Below are 15,746 nucleotides of genomic sequence, written 5' to 3'. Positions count from 1 at the left end.
CTGATAAGTAAGTGTATGTGTCTCAGAATGACCCCCGCGCTTAGTCACATAGTGTGTATAGTAAAAACATTAGTGATTTTGTGCACTATATGCCCAGAACTCACTATCTTTTTAGCTGGAAGTTTCTACCCTTTCACCAGTGTCTCCATTTTGGCATTTTTAGATTCCACATGTAAGTGAGATCCCATAGTGTCTTCCTTTCTCTGCCATTATGTCACTTCCATAATGCCCTCAAGGTTCATCCATGTCACAAATGGCAGAATTTCCTTCTTTTTATGCCTGAGCAATATTTCCCTGTATATATGTGTATCACGCATGTTCTTTATCCATTTACCCACTGTGGAAACTTAGATTGTTTCTGTCTCTTGGCTGTCATGGATAATGCTGTAATGAACTTGGAGGTGCAGGTAACTCTTCGAGAGAGTGATTTCATTTCCTCTGGACATGTACCCAGCAGTGGGGTCGGTAGAGTCTGTCTTTAACATGTCAGGGAACCACTGTATGGTTTTCCATCTTGGCTGTACCGATTTGCATTCCCACCACAATACACAAGGGTTCGCACATCCTTACCAACACTGGGTTATCTTGGCTTTTTGATGATGGCTGTTCTAACAGGTGGGAGGCAGAGCTCAAGCTCATTGTGGTTCTGATTTGCATGTCCCTGGTGATCCGCTTGTGGGCACCTTCTCCAGACCTGTCGTGTCCTTTGAAAAACCATGTCCAGTTCTTCTCACTGTGCATGGTTTTTTTTTTCCCTTTTTGCTATTGAGTTATATGAGTTCCTTCTGTGTTTTGCATATTAACCTCTGATAAGGCTTACAAATAATTTCTCCTATTCCATAGCCTGTTGCCTCATTCTTCATTTTGTTAGATTATTTCCTTTGCTATGAGAAACTTTAGTATTATGGACACCTATTTGTTTATTTTTGCTTATGTTGTTTGTGCTTCTGGTGTCATAGCCAAAAAATCATCAGGAAGGCTACTGTCACAGAGTTTTCCCCTGTTTTCTTCAAGGACTTTTACAGTTTCAGGTCTTACATTTAAGTCTTTAATCCATTTCTAGTTAATTTTTATTTTTTCCTTTTTAATCCCATTTTAGTCCATTCTGAGCAGCTCAATATAAAACTGAACACTAATTCTGAATTGCTGTAAAAGTGCAAACTCTGCCTGCAGTTCAACTCTTTGATTAAATTACCTGTCACTTGGTAGATTTCATATAATGAAACCATCAAAATAATTAGTGCACTATGCTGAATTGATTGGAAAAGAACTTTGGAAAGAAAGGCTGGAAGATTACTAGTCATATGTTGCAAGAGTGTTAGTAACATTGCAATGCACATGTTATCAGCAGTAGATACATTGTTTTTTTTTTTATGATTCTAGCCTGTGTAGGAGCAGCTGAAGCTCCTTCCTTTCAGTTGGGGTGAGAAGGAAAAAATATTTTGTATGCAGTTTCAAACTTTTGCATGTGAAGATCAATTTTCCTCAGCAGCATTTATTGAAAAGGCTATCTTTCACCCATTTTGTGTTCTTTGCACTCTTGTCAAGCATTAGTTGACCACATGTACCCAGAAGTATTTCTAGGCATTCTATTTTGTTCATTGGGATCTGTGTCTGGTTTTGTACCAGTTTTACCATACCATGCAGTTTTGAGTACCGTTACTTTGTGGTATAGCTTGAAATCAGAAAGTACCATGCCTCCAGCTTTGTTCTTGCTGAAGTTTGCTTTGGCTCTTTGGGATTTTGTGTGTGTGTGTGTGTGTGTGTGTGTGTGTTTCCATATAAATTCTAAGTTGGCTTTAAAATGTCATTGAACTCTTGAAAGGGGTTATATTGAATCTGGAGATGACTTTGGGTATTATGGACATTAACAATATTCTTCCATTTCATGAACTTAGCATGAGTTGTGTCATGGTGTAGAAAAAACTCAGTTTTCCTCCTGTGTTTCTTTCCTATATTCTCACACTACTGCCAAATCCACAATACCTGTGACGCTACATGTATGTTGGTCTTCCTATCCCGAGCAATTCTGTGACACCAGCAGGGTATCCTAAAGTTTAACTCAATTCTGACACTATCCACCTGGACATTACACGAGGTCAGGCATCAGTCATTCAAGATTGCTCCCCCTCCAACTTCAAATGCCACTCACAAGTCCAGGGGGTCAGCAGTTCTCATGAACTGATTGTAGCCTCAGAGGTTCTGATGACCCTGATCTTGGGTTCGATTAATTTGCTTGAATTTCTTATAGAACTCAGATAAACATTTTATGTACTAGATCACTGGTTTACCATAAAAGCATACAGGACTAGGATGTGGGATAGAAAAGGGTATTATACTCAGGAACAGCCAGATGAGATGGAAGAGTCACAGGCATGTGAGAAGGGGCATGGAGTTTCCATGCCTCTGAGTGCCTCTCCCTGAGTGTCCACGTGTTTGCCAACCCAGAAGCTCTACAAGCCCCATACTATGTGTATTTGTATGGAGGCTGCATTGTGTGGGCATGGCCAGTTATAAATGCCATTTCTAGCCCTTCTCCCCTCTCTGGAGAATGGGGGGCGGGGGGAGGCCAGTGCTAAAAATCCCAAGTTTCTAACCATGACTTGCTTTTTCTTGTGATCAGCCCCCATCCAGGAGTCCACTAAGGTCACCTTGTAGAACAAAAGATGCAGCCATCACCCAGGAAAATTCCAAGGCTTTTAGAAGTTCTGTGTCAGAAACCACCAGGGTCAGAGACCAAGTATTAGAACAAGAGTGCTCCTAGTCCTGCCACTGCTTGGGAGATTACAAGGAGTTTAAGAACTCTGCACCATGAACAGGGGTGGAGGAGGGTGGGGGACAGAGACCAGTATGTATTTTCTGTTATCCCAAAGTCATCTTCAGTTTCTCTCAGCAGCGGCTTCCTGTGTTCCGTGTATAAGGTCTTTACCTCCTAATTATTTTATTGTTTCTGATGCTATTGTGTTGCTGTTTATTTCTCCTTTCAGTTCTGTTAATACTTGGTTTAAATACTCATGTGCGCCAATGTTGGGTGCATATTTGTTTCCAATGGTTATACCTTCTTCATGGGCTCCATTATGCATATAACGACCTTCTGTGCTTCCCGGGACCATTTGGACTGACAGTGTGTTTTACCTGATGCAAGCACAGCCCCGCTTGCTCTCGTTTGCACACGTCTGCTGGAATCTCTCTCCACCCCTCCGCTTCCCCCCTGTGTGTGCTTACAGCCCAGGCGGATCTCTTCAGGCAGCGCGTTGTGGTTTGCTTTCTGGAGTGTAAGTCGCTGTGTCTCCTCCCCTCCTCCACCCCTGCTGACCTGTGTCCCTTATTTGTGTATTTTTTGCTGCAGGTGACAACATGTACAACTGTGAACGATGTAAAAAGTAAGTGCATCCTGAGGGCTTCTCCACTTCCTGTTTCTGGCCTCTGTGGCCCCGGGTCCTCTCTGAGAGCCCCATCACATGAGAACGGGCAAGGCACGGGGCATTTATTAAAGACCTAGCTGAGAGCCACCTAAATCTGGGAAAGGAGCAGGATTTCTGATTCCGGAGACTCAGAGAGTCCCAAACATCAAAATATCAAATAGACACACCCCAAGATAGAGTCCCATCGAGCTTCTGGAAACAGATGACAAGGAGGGAATGCCAAAAGCATCAAGAGAAAGAAGAGTAACCTCCGAGGAAACCCCCCCTGGGCTGTCTGTGGACTTCTCAGTGGAAAGCTCGCAGGCAAGAAGGGAGTGGCAGCAGATGTGTAAGGTTCTCAAATGAAAAGATTTCCCAACTAGAAAATTTTATCCTGCCAGATTATCTTTCAAGACGGAAGGCGAGGTAAGGAGCGTCACAGGAATATAAAAATTAAAAAACAAAAGATGCAGCCATCACCCAGGAAATTCCGCCCTGACCACGTGGAGGAGACAAGGGTAGGAGGGGAGCACACCTAGCCCTGCCGCCCCGACACTGGGGTGCTCACCATCTCCTGCTCTCTCCTGGCAGGCTGCGCAATGGGGTGAAGTACTGTAAGGTCCTGCAGCTGCCTGAGGTGAGTAGGGCGGCCTCCTGCCATCCCGCCTGCCAGGTCTGGACCATGGTGAATGGTGGTGTTTGGGCATAGACTGACCCTCCCTGCCTGGTTTTGAGCTAATGAGTCATAGTGATTCACTGCTGTGGTCGAGAGACCTGGGGGGGTCTCGGGCATGGAGAAAGCTCAGTGTTGGTGTGGTACTTAGCACCCCCTCTCCACAGCCTCAGCTCTTTTGTCTCAGCAGAAAAGAGGTGCCCTGAGGGACCACCTTGAATAAGACAGCTGTGGGGGGGGGAAGAACTGTCGGAAGGCCTTTCTGAGGAGGTGACCTCTGAGTGAGCCCGGAAGAGGGCAGGTGCTCTCTGCTTCATGGAGGGAGACTAAGGTAGAAATAGGGGAGCAAAACCCTGAAATAGGAACAGATTTGGCTGAACCAAACCCTGTGACTGGAGCATGAAGAAGTGGCTCAAGATGCAGGTGCCTGGGGTGGTGCTGGGCAGGTCTGAGAGAAGTCTTCTAGAAGTTGGCGCCCACGGAACTGGTTATCAGGGTTCTTTAGATGTAAATGCAGGGCCAGTAACAGCCTGCTGTGCAGCCCGGCCAGGCTCCGCGGGCTCCCATCTCGGCCACCCATCCTGTTCGTGCAGCTGGGTCTGGCCGGCACATCTGCCTTAAGCATGGGGTGTCAGGCAGCCTTGCTCCGCTGCCGTGCGCACCCCTTACCTGTGTTCTAGTGGAATCGGCCTGGGCTGTAGCCAGGACCCTTCCTGTCACTTCCACCTCGATGGCAAGACTTGAGTGGCTCAGGCGGTAGACTCGTGGGTGTCCTGGAGCCCTGTCTCAATGGACCTGTCAGGTTCCTGGAGTCCCAGGACCCCGGTCAGCCCTGGAATCACCTCCCCCTTCCCCTCCCCTTCAGATCCTGTGTATTCACCTGAAGCGCTTTCGGCACGAGGTGATGTACTCATTCAAGATCAGCAGCCACGTCTCCTTCCCGCTGGAGGGGCTCGACCTGCGCCCCTTCCTCGCCAAGGAGTGCACGTCCCAGATCACCACTTACGATCTGCTCTCGGTCATCTGCCACCACGGCACGGCAGGCAGTGAGTGCAGCCCTCCCCTGCTCTGGCCCCGCGCCCCAGAGTGTGTGTGACCCGCCTGTCCCCTGTACCCCCCCCCCCGCAGGTGGCCACTACATCGCCTACTGCCAGAATGTCATCAACGGCCAGTGGTACGAGTTTGATGACCAGTATGTCACTGAGGTTCACGAGACGGCGGTGCAGAACGCCGAGGCCTACGTGCTCTTCTACAGGTGTGGCCTGGCGGCCGGCAGGCTGGGACAGCTGAAGGACAGTGGTGGGGCCCCGCCACAGGCCGGGTGTCCTGCCCCTGCTCCCCTGGGCTTTCCTCTGAGTGCGTGTGTCTGGGGAGGGTGGGAGAAGTGAGGGGGGTGGCACCCCGACGGGTCTAGGTGGGAGGAGCTTTTAACCAAGAGCCTTCTGGCTGCCAAGGGAAAAGCCAGAGACCTGGAAGTGGAGTCGGGGTTTCTGGGGTGGTCCTGGGGGTGGTGGAGGAAGCTAGAGCTCAGGCTGCCGAGATGTGGCAGGTCGCTGAGGGTTCCGGCTCTGGATGCACCCATATGGGTGGCAGGACCCAGGCCAGCCACTCCCCCTCCCCAGGAAGAGCAGCGAGGAGGCCGTGCGCGAGCGGCAGCAGGTGGTGTCACTGGCCGCCATGCGGGAGCCCAGCCTGCTGCGCTTCTACGTGTCCCGGGAGTGGCTCAACAAGTTCAACACCTTCGCGGAGCCTGGGCCCATCACCAACCACACATTCCTCTGCTCCCACGGAGGTGAGGGCGCCTCCTCTAGGGCCTGAGAGCCGGGCGGGCAGGCCGAGCCCCCAGCTCTCCTCCCCATCTCCCTCCGCAGGCATCCCGCCCAACAAGTACCACTACATCGACGACCTGGTCGTGATCCTGCCCCAGAACGTCTGGGAGCACCTCTACAACAGGTCCGTGCTGGGGAGCCTCTTCAGAGGGGCGGCTGGGCTGGGCAGGAGAGGAAAGCGGGGGCAGGAGGCCACGTCACCCCCACACTGCCCTGCAGCAGGTGGCAGATCAGTCCGGAAGCAGTGCAGGGGCCTCGCACTGTGCAATTGCAAAAAATGTCAGGCTGAGTCAGGCACAGGAAGCTGCGGGCACCTCTCTCTGCGTCCGGCTCTGTATCTAGCCTGTTCCCTCCTGAGCTCAAATCCACCAAGACCGAGAGTGTGTCTCTGCCGCCGGGGACCTGCCTGGCCTGCTCCCTCTGTGTCCGGGTCGGCCGATGTTCCTCAGCTGGGTGCTCAGGCAGGTGGGGCAGGAGAGGCCGGAGTCTGGTTGCCCCGTCCGCTTGCAGGTCAGCTGCAGAGTCTGCCCTCCTCATGTGGGTGGGTGGGTCAGAACCCACAGGAACGGGCAGCTCCCATGGGCATCTCCCCTCCCACCTGCAGGAGGTCCTGCAGCCTCGGGGTCTGCCAGGCAGGCTTTGGGGGGGCTCCAGGTCCTACCAGGAGCCCGGAGAGGAGTGAGGGTGCCGCTCCATGCTGTATTTCATTGCCTGCCCGCGCCAGCGGGTGCCTGGCCAGTCTGGTGAGGGGAGGCCTGTCCTGGGTGCTGAGACAGTGTCCTGGATGGAGAAGGGGGAGCCCCTCCACGGAGGGCAGTCGTGGCTGCCCCCCGCTCAGGGCTCCTCTCTCCCTCCCACCTGGTGCAGGTTTGGGGGCGGTCCCGCCGTGAATCATCTGTATGTGTGCTCCATCTGCCAGGTGGAGATCGAGGCACTGGCCAAGCGCAGGCGGATCGAGATTGACACCTTCATTAAGGTGCGTGGGGGGCTCTGCCCCCTGCCTTGCTGGGCACTAGGGGATGAGAACCTCTGCGGTCAGACTTGGTGTGGCGCTGCTGTGGGGCTGCTTCCTCCTCAGTTGGGGGCGCTGGCCTATGTGTTGTAACCTGTTAGCATCCTGGCCTCTGCCCACTGGATGCCCATGGCCACCAGAATTCCTTCCAGACACTGCCAGGCGTCTGGGGGCGGAGATCCCCCATGAGAACCCTTGGGCTCTACAACTGACGTGGGAAGTGCATTCAATGAAAAGAGCGAATTCCAAGGGAGAAGCCAGTGGGTCCCTTCTGGGAGGGGACTCCTGCCCCCATGCTGCTCAGGGCTGGGGCATGGCACCGAGGCTCACCCTCATCCAGCTTGGGGCTGTCAGGGACGCTATGGGACACCATGCTTTGTGGGTACCGCCACATTCTCTCAGGTGGGGAGTATGGCACCTGCTGAGTGTTCTCCATTGAGTTAAAAAGTGGCCTGGAAAGAAAGTCACAGGTCAGCGGCTGTCCGAGCGGCAGGAGTCTCCTCGTTGACCTTGTCTGGGAGTGCTTCCCTCTCAGCCTTGAGTGTCTGGTATTTTGTACGCAGGGGGGTGAAGATTTGGGGGTGTGGAGACCTTGGTGTTGACCTTGCCTTCTGCCCCCTCCCCCCGCCAGCTGAACAAGGCGTTCCAGGCCGAGGAGTCGCCCGGCGTCATCTACTGCATCAGCATGCAGTGGTTCCGGGAGTGGGAGGCCTTCGTCAAGGGGAAGGACAATGGTGAGTGGGGCCAGAGTGGGGACTCGGGCAGTTTAATGTCCCTCGAGATGGACACGGGGCAGTGGCCCCTGAATCCCAGCAGCAGCCGACCCGTACCTGTCCAGTAGGCTGCCAGTGCCACCCTTCCTGGCGTGTGCCCCCAGCATGAGCAGAGAACAGAGGTTCTCAGCCACGTCACTAGGACCCCATCCCCCGGGCCAGGCCGCCCAGCACCCACCTCCCTGCTGCAGCGGGACAGAGCATGTTGTTCTGCCCTGCCTCTCCGTGCCCCTCTCTCTGCCAGTGCCCAGGGGAGGCAGGCCCTCCTGCCAGACCCTCCCCTTTGACGATTCTGTTGCCCTAAATAATAATTTAGCTGATGGGCATTTGAGACCTCCTAAGAAGCACTTGGAGACTGTGTTCTCTGGCCCCTGGATTTGCAGAGGTGATCATCACAGGGCAACTCCCAGAGCCCCCACGGGCCTGCGCGAGGAGCGGCAGAGCCTGGGCCCTGGCCCACGGGTGGCAGCTCACCTTCTCTTGGGGTTCACGTGGGCTCCCACACAGGGGTGTGGGGTGCGGCGCCATAGGTTCCAGGCACCGGATTGATGCTTAAAGCAGTCGTCAGTCATTAAGAGGGGAGAGGGGCCTCCCTGCCATCCAGACCTCACTGGGCAATAAGGGTGCCAGGGTGCCCCAAGGCCTCCCTAGCGTGGGTGTCAGCAGCTGCAGCCCCATCTGGCCTTGCCTTCAGCCAGCTCTGACCTGGTTGAATACTTTGCCTATCTGGGCAATTGTCATCCCAGGCTGGAGGATTCCCCGAGATCACGGGCACATGGGAAGGGTGCCTGGAGCACGCTGGCATCAGGGACAAGGGTGTTCGGCCAGCACCAGCTCCTGCCCCCCGACCCCAACACAGCAGGTCTAACACTAGCACTTGAGTCCTCAGACTCTGCGGGCTCAGGGTGCCTCAAGGCCCCAGCCCCAGGGCTGGTGTAGCGGTGCACTTGACATCACAAGAACCTCCCCACAAGGAAAGTGCCCCTGTATCTGGCACAACCTCTCTGGATAGCAGGTGTGGGCATCACACCTAGAGGGTGGCTCTTACCTCTCAAGGAGAGGGCATGGAGAGGCCGGGACTGGGGGGCTGCCACAGCTGAGTCAGCCCAGGGGTGCCGAGTCTGAGCTGTGTCTGTTCCAGAACCCCCTGGACCCATCGACAACAGCAGGATCGCACAAGTCAAAGGAAGCGGCCACATCCAGCTGAAGCAGGGTGAGCCTGCCCCTCTGGCTGCCAGTCCTGGTGCTCTGGGAGCACCCCCCCCGCCCCCGCCAGCTGCCTGTGCCGGCCGTAATGTCTACCTAGGGCAGGCCCGGCGGCCCAGATCCTGGCCCTTTGCTCTGACCATGCCTCCCCTCCCCCCACCCCTCGCCTGCCTGCCCTTCGGGTGAGCCTCACCCTGGGAAGTGAGGGGCAGCGGCCAGGGGCATGCCCTCTGGGTCTCCAGAGAACCAGCTTCTGCTGGGAAATCCCCCGGTTTCGTTTAACAACTTGGCACAAAGGCCAGTGGTCCCCCGACCCCCAAGGTCTGCCCTCTGGAGCCCCCCTGCTTCCCTCAGGGGCCAAGGCGAGCCCCGGCTGACCCGTGTGCTCCTGGGGGGCAGGGGCTGACTATGGGCAGATTTCTGAGGAGACCTGGAGCTACCTGAGCAGCCTGTACGGCGGCGGCCCGGAGATCGCCATCCGCCAGAGCGTGGCCCCACTGCCGGACCCCGAGAGCCTGCACGGGGAGCAGAAGATTGAGGCTGAGACCCGGGCCGTGTGACTTGGGGGCCCGTCTGTAAGTCTCCCCCATCCTCCAGAGACCCTCTGGCGTCCCTCTGAGTGTGGAAGAGCACGTCCTGCACAGCCACCCCCCGGGCTGTGGGGGGGCCCCGGCTGTCCCCACAGGCCCACCTGGGCCCTCCCCCTTGCGGAGGGTGTTTGTGCCTGGAAGACAGGCAGCCGCTTGGGGAGCCGGCCTGTGAAAGGTGGGAGAGTGGTTTCGGTTCGCAGCGGGGAGCGCCGCGACCAGGCAGTTCCTGCACAGGTGGCTGTCGCGGCGGCCCCAGCTCTGTGACCTTAGCTCCGGCCCCTGTCCTGGCAGTGCCCCCCCGTCACGGGCATCGCTCCCCAGATCGGCCGTCGCGCTCCTCAGGGGCTGTGACCGGGCGTGCCTGTTGCTTCCCCGCCAGCGCCTGGGGCCTCGTGCAGCCCGAGGCTCCCGTGTAGATGGGCGGAGCGGGTGGAGCAGCCCGGGGTGCGGCCCCCGCTTGCGTCACCGCCGACTCCTCCTGAGGGTCTCCCCGCACCTCCGGGTGTCCCAGAGGCTCCTGCCCTCAGAGTTTCCTGCAGGCTCAGGACTCCTTCGTGGCGGGCACCCAGGAGCGGGCGCGGGTTCCTGTCAGCGGGGCTGTTTGTGCCCCTCGCCCTGTGCTGCTGAGCGGCCCGCGGCCGGGCTGACCGCGCCGCACCCGGGGAACCGGATGATGACACAGAAATACCTCCTGTTGCTCCCGTTTGCTCACTCGCGCAGTTTCGGGGGGCTGGTACCAGAGAAAACGGACTCCTCCTCTCTCCCCAGCATTGTCTGGAGCCGGGGCCGGGGTGGGGCGGCGCTGGGCAGCTCCCACACGTCGGTCCCGGCAGTGTGTGGTCCGGATGCGGATGGAGGCCTTCTGGCCGCAGGAGCCGCCGCGGGTGGCACCAAAGCCCCGGGATGAGACTGCAGGGGACGCACCTCCTGAGCACCCATGCCGAGGGGGCTGGGGACGGGGTCCTGGGACCAAACCCCCAAACTACGGTGGCCTTCAGTCTCCGCAGAAGCGGATGTCGGGATCCCCGCAGGCGGCTCTGGTGGAGCCTGAAGCTCTTGCAACGCGCCGCTCGCGTCTGCGATCCGGTTCCTTCCCCACAAGGCAGCGAGTGGAGCGGAGAACAAGCCCCCGCTGGAACCCCTGGACCTCCATGACCTCTGCCCCAGCAGCCAGCGGCTCCCCTCGCAGACCTCTCCCAGAAGCGGGGATGTCCCCGTCTGCGCCGGCTTGTTTGTGTTGAGAATGTCACAATAAACCCGCAGGCTCCCCTTGCTGCCCCGGCTCCAGCTCACTGCAGCCCTGTCCGGGGCGGGGCGCGGTGGGGGTGAGCGGCGCGGGTGCCCACGAGGAGGCGGCGCTGCCTGGCTCCCCGAGACTGCGGCCGCCTCTGCTGAAGCACCTCCGGCCTCGGCGGGGGTGGCGGGTCGTGGTCGGGCCAAGGCCAGTGAGTCCACCCAGCCTCCCACTGGCCTCAGCCACCCTTGGGAGCGCCTCGCGCCTGTCGGCCCGGCAGGGGCCCGCCCCATCCCGGCCTGCCCTCTCCAGGCCGCCTCCGCTCCATCACAACACCTCGGTTTCTGGGGGCCGGTGGGGCTCTGAGGTCCCAGACTTGGGGTGCCAGCGTGTTACAGGCCTGGTGGGTTGCGTCTTGTTTCTGCTCTTTGGGGGGCAGGGTTTAAGGTTGTTTTTTTTTCTTTCAGTATTTAAACATTCACCTATGAACTCTCATTATCTTGAGTGAGAAACACGTTCCACATAGAGCTGAGAAAGCGGCCGTGGCCAGTGCACAGCCACCGGGACCCTCTGAACATGCTAGGGCCGGGGCCCGCCCAGCCCCCCATGGCCTGATCACACATGCGCGTGAGGCAGTTTGAGCCTCGCTCACACGTGAAGGTGTGTGCGGACCCCGCGCACGCTGTGACGCTGCCTAGCTGGGCACCAGTGAGGATGGAAGCCCGTCTGGAGGCCCGACTCTGGAGGTTTGAGACCTGTGGGAGGTGCCGAGTCGCCTCACAGCCTTGCTTTCCTAGCTCCCGTGAACCCTCAGACGTGTAAGTGTCTCCAACTCAGACGCCGGGGCCGGCGGCCGGCGCGTCTGCTGTGCTCCCCTCATGCCGCGGAGGGGGCTGCGCTGGGGGTGGTGGGGTGCTGGTCAGTCTCTGCCCTCAGCTGGGGCCAGGGCTCCTGGCACAGTGAGCGTCTTTAGAGGCACCAAGTGCCCCCGCAGACTGGGGAGCTGCGTCGGAAAACACCTACTGATGGCGTCGCTTCCTACCTGGCTGGGCTGGCTCGAGCTCCGTGCAGACGCCAGTCCTCAGCACAGCCCTTCACCGCTCTACTTTGAGGCCTAGAGAGCCTTCGGGCAAGTGAGCGGCCTGTGGGGCGCTGCCTCCCTCGGCTCTTCAGCTCCACAGCTTTACCCACCGCAGAGGGAAGCCGAGGGCGGGGGGCGGGGAGCCAAAACGAGGCCTTCCGGAAGAGCCAGGAGAAAGCCTCCACCTTTTAGCAGGACGCTCTGGGGTGCTGTCCCGGGACGGCCACCCAGTGCTCCCTTGGACTCCCCGCTGGCAGCAGCCCGAGTGGGACGTGTTTGGGGTGAAAGTGGCGCGGGGTCCTGCAGCCCCACTGCCTGGCTGCCAGTGCCCACGGGGAGGAAGAGCCTGTGTTTCCCCTGCGGCCTCTGTTCCCGCTCTACCCCCGGGGGGTCCTTGCTCACCGGAGGTCATTTACGTCCGTATCACCCACGTATCAGCTGGACAGACCGGGGTGTTTACATCAGGACCAGCGGGCTGCGGGCTGGATTGTAGCCTCTGCCCCGGAACCCCAGGTCTCAGGGGCCGCTGGCATCGCGGGTTACCGTCTCCCCTTCCTAGCGCAGGACAGCAGAGAGGGGGGACAGGCGAGGCCTCCTGGGGTGTGGGCAGCGCCAGGGGCTGGCCCTCCTGTTCCAGACAGGGCGAGGGCCCTTCCCGGAGGCCTCTGGCCGCTGCCCTGCCCACCTCCGCGGGGCCCGTCCCGCAGCCGCTTCGGTCTGGCTCCAGGCTGCCACCTGGGCCCAGCGGCGTCACCATTGCAGAGACGTTTTGCTTCATGAAAGGCGGGGTGGGGCTGCTGACCCCTGCCCACTTGGGGGCCTCAGCTTGGCGCGGTCCCCGTCTCTGGCGCGCTGACTCCTGCTTCCACCAGGGGTCGCCAGCGTCAGGCCTGGGTGTGGCCCCGCAGCCGCAGCGGGAGGCTCCAGGGAGACTCCGGTTCCACCGGAGGAGCCTGACGGGCCGGTGGACTGTGTCACCCAGCACCTCTGAGTCAGGAGTTTCTGGCTTCGGGATGCACCACCCCAAAAAACCCGAACAAAAACCCTGGCAGGAACCGAATGGTCCGGCGGCGCTGTCTGTGTGACCCCCACTTGCTTCCAGCCCCACGGAGGAAGTGGGGGCCTGAGTGTCCAGTGGAGGTGGGGTGAGGGGCTGACTTCCCCATCGCTTGGGCCAGGCAGGTGCTGAAGACCCAATATGCCCGCCACGTCTGGTGTGTCCATTGACCTGCTCGGGGCGCGCCCTGGGCCTGGCCCGGCTGAGTCGGCTCACCCTGGGCCCCTGCAGTTGGCCAAGTGCCTCCCCACATCCTGGTGCCGAGGCCCGGGGGGGTGGCACCATGGCCCGCCAGCAAACCCAGCCCCTGGGGTCCAGGCCCTGGCGAGGCTCCCAGCCCCTGCCGAGGCTGTCAGAGAATGTCCTGGAATGTGACCAAGCCCAGGAGGAACATGCTGGGGAGTCTTCCTAGGCTGACCTTCCACTGGCAGCCTGTGGGGTAAACGAAGTTATCGGGGTCATCACGCCCTCCGTGACCGCCTCCGTGACCGGCAACTGCAGTGCAGCTCCATGATCGTGGACACTGGGCCCAAGACCGCGGCGCACGCGCGTGTGAACGTGCACACCTGGGCCTAGAGGTGAGGGCTAGAAGGGCGTCACTACGACACCAAGAGCGCCGGGGAGCGTGGGACGGGCTGGCAGTGAGGGGCTTGGTGACCTCCCAAACCTCCCGGCCCCCTGCCTGACTCCAGGGGGCACCTGCCTGCTCTGCCTGGTTCCCTGTGCCAAGGTTAAAGGCCTATAAAATCCTCTGAGGGCTCCAAAGTTTTTTAGCCCCTGCCTGACTCCAGGGGGCACCTGCCACCCCGGGCGTGCTCGCGCTCCACAGCCTCGGCGGGAGGGACAATCATGGCCCCGACTGCCCGCCTCTTAGAGAACCATCGCTTCTAGATGGTTCAGCAGCTGTGGCTCTCAAATCCCACCTCCCCGAGCCCGCATGGCGGTGCAACTGCCAAGTGGGTGCTTCCCAGGCTGCTTCCTCGCCTGTGTGGGTGGAGGCCAAGGTCGCGGGGGGCCAGGGCAGCCCCAGCGCCTCCCTCAGCCTGCGAGTGGTCCTCGCAGCAGCCCGGCCACCCTGCTGCTCCGCTCACCCACGGGAGGTCCGCCCCCCTCAAACGGTTCTGAGCAGCCTTAGGGTGCACCGGCCCACAGGCCGGTCCTGGGGAGGCTGGGGTGAGATTTTCAAGCTGGAGGTGGAAACGCGCCCACATGTCCATTCGGGGGTGCCAGGCCCTTCAGCTCTGAAGTGGGGGTCCCACCAGGCTCCCAAGAGGGTGGGCTAGAGTACTTGGGTACCAAACCCCATACCCTGCAGACATGCCCCCCCAAGCCCCCCCACACACGGGGCCCCTGAAAAGCTAGAGTCGCTGCGGGGCCACACAGACCCCCAAGCGGGACCCCAGACCCCGCCCACCCCGGGGCTGGTGCTCCAGGCCGTCCCCAGCCGACAGCCAGGCCGCCCGTCCTGGGGGCACCGCGACGTGGAGAGGCGCAGCCGCGGGACGAGACACGAGACCACGGGGATGAGCGTTTATTGACGCGTGGAGGAGGGGCAGGGCGGGGCCGACGCCTCGGGGGAAGCTTGTTTAGTTCCTTCTCGACACTCACCCGGCAGGAGCCCCGCAGGGCGCCCGCAGAGTCCGTGCCCCGCGCCCGCCCGCCCTCCCCGTCGGGAAACAATTTCGGAGACTCTGGAAAGAAGCTGCGGCTGAGACGCTGGGGGGAGCGTCAGGCCAGCCGGCCCGGGCGCGGGGGGGGGGGGGGGGCCAGGAGGTGCCCGTTTCCTCCCCGTTCCGCGAAGAGATGGGCGCTGCGGCGGGACGCGGGGGGGCGGGTCTGACGGCCCGAGGGCGCCCCAGGGGCAGGGCGGGCGCAGCCGGACGCGCAGCTCGCGGGAAGGCCCCGTTTCCACGTGTCCGCCGCGTGACGACAGGCGGGTGACGTCAAGCAGGTCCCCAGGGAAACGCCCGCGCTGGCGAGGAGGGAATCTCCATCCCGCGCGAGACGGGGCTCCGCACCCACGGCGCGTCCGGGCGGCCATCGTGGCTGGGGGGGTCAGAAGTTTCTGGAACCCCCGGACACCCCGACGGAGGAGCCCGCGGGCCGCTGCCCCAGGCGAGGTCCCGGCCCGTCCCAGCGTCCACGCATCTGCCGGGCCGGGCCCTCGAGCAGGAGCCCCCGCGGCCCGCCCCGGCCCCTCCCGCGCCGCCCCGTGCTGGCTGCCCCGACGTGGCGCTCGTGGGCCCCAAGGCCTCGGCTGGGCTGCGCCCCCAGGGAGCCTGGCGTCCCCCCCCCGCGCCCCTCCCCCGCGCTCGGAGGGCCCCTGCGCTGCCACCACCCCAGGGCCCGGGCACCCGGGGCACCGCCCTGTCTCCATTCGGGGCGCGGGAGGCGCTGGGGCGGGAGGAGCTGGGGCGCGGGCGCAACACCTGCTGCGAAAGCCAAGCCAGAGGGGTGCGGCCCCCGCAGGAGCCCCTCCCCCCCCCAGCGACTCCCCGGCAGAAAGACGCCGCTCGGCGCGCCCCCAAGGGGGGAGAAGCCGCTGCACCCCAGGCGAGCCCGACGCCCCGCGGGAGCCACGCGGGAGCCACGGGCGGAGCAGAGGCCGGCGGTGGGGGGGTTGGGGGGGGCTGCGGACAGGGAAGCACCAGCTCCCAGAACGCGAGTCGGGCTTCCCGGGGAGGGGCCGCCCCTTCGGGGGTGCCGTCCAGGGGGAGGCGGTCCCCGAGAACCAGCGCGTCCTGGCCCCGGGCGCCGGGAGGGGCCGTGGCGGGGCCGGGGCCGGCGTCGGCGTGGCGGGGACAGGCAGGGCCCAGACAGTGCGTGGGGGCGCGGGGTGCCCGCGGGCCGGGAAAAGCCTCCACGGCCCCGCGGGCGATCAGGAGGC

General features: G+C 60.7%; 1 protein-coding gene across 8 annotated transcripts in view; it reads left to right on the top strand.

The window, feature by feature from the left end:
* The window catches only part of USP20 (ubiquitin specific peptidase 20), a 39,079-nt gene extending 28,300 nt beyond the window's left edge, over positions 1-10,779 (top strand). For 4 of the 8 annotated variants that reach the window (XM_054688672.1, XM_054688673.1, XM_054688670.1 and 1 more), the window contains 10 exons: positions 3,350-3,383; positions 3,996-4,041; positions 4,943-5,123; positions 5,206-5,332; positions 5,700-5,869; positions 5,949-6,030; positions 6,774-6,882; positions 7,550-7,652; positions 8,833-8,904; positions 9,297-10,779. In XM_054688672.1, the coding sequence (XP_054544647.1) occupies positions 3,350-3,383; positions 3,996-4,041; positions 4,943-5,123; positions 5,206-5,332; positions 5,700-5,869; positions 5,949-6,030; positions 6,774-6,882; positions 7,550-7,652; positions 8,833-8,904; positions 9,297-9,457 (1,085 nt within the window). In that variant the 3' untranslated portion in view covers positions 9,458-10,779. Of the gene's footprint in view, positions 1-3,349; positions 3,384-3,995; positions 4,042-4,942; positions 5,124-5,205; positions 5,333-5,699; positions 5,870-5,948; positions 6,031-6,773; positions 6,883-7,549; positions 7,653-8,832; positions 8,905-9,296 lie in introns of those variants that run through there. The other 4 variants (XM_037491704.2, XM_037491702.2, XM_037491705.2 and 1 more) reach the window with 4 other exon arrangements.
* The last annotated feature ends 4,967 nt before the right edge of the window (positions 10,780-15,746 follow it).

Source organism: Talpa occidentalis, unplaced genomic scaffold (genome assembly GCF_014898055.3).
Source record: "Talpa occidentalis isolate TD23 unplaced genomic scaffold, MPIMG_talOcc4v2.1 talOcc4.7, whole genome shotgun sequence".
Lineage (NCBI taxonomy): Eukaryota > Metazoa > Chordata > Mammalia > Eulipotyphla > Talpidae > Talpa > Talpa occidentalis.
Note: the sequence above shows the minus strand (reverse complement) of the source record. Positions and strands in the feature narration are given on the sequence as shown.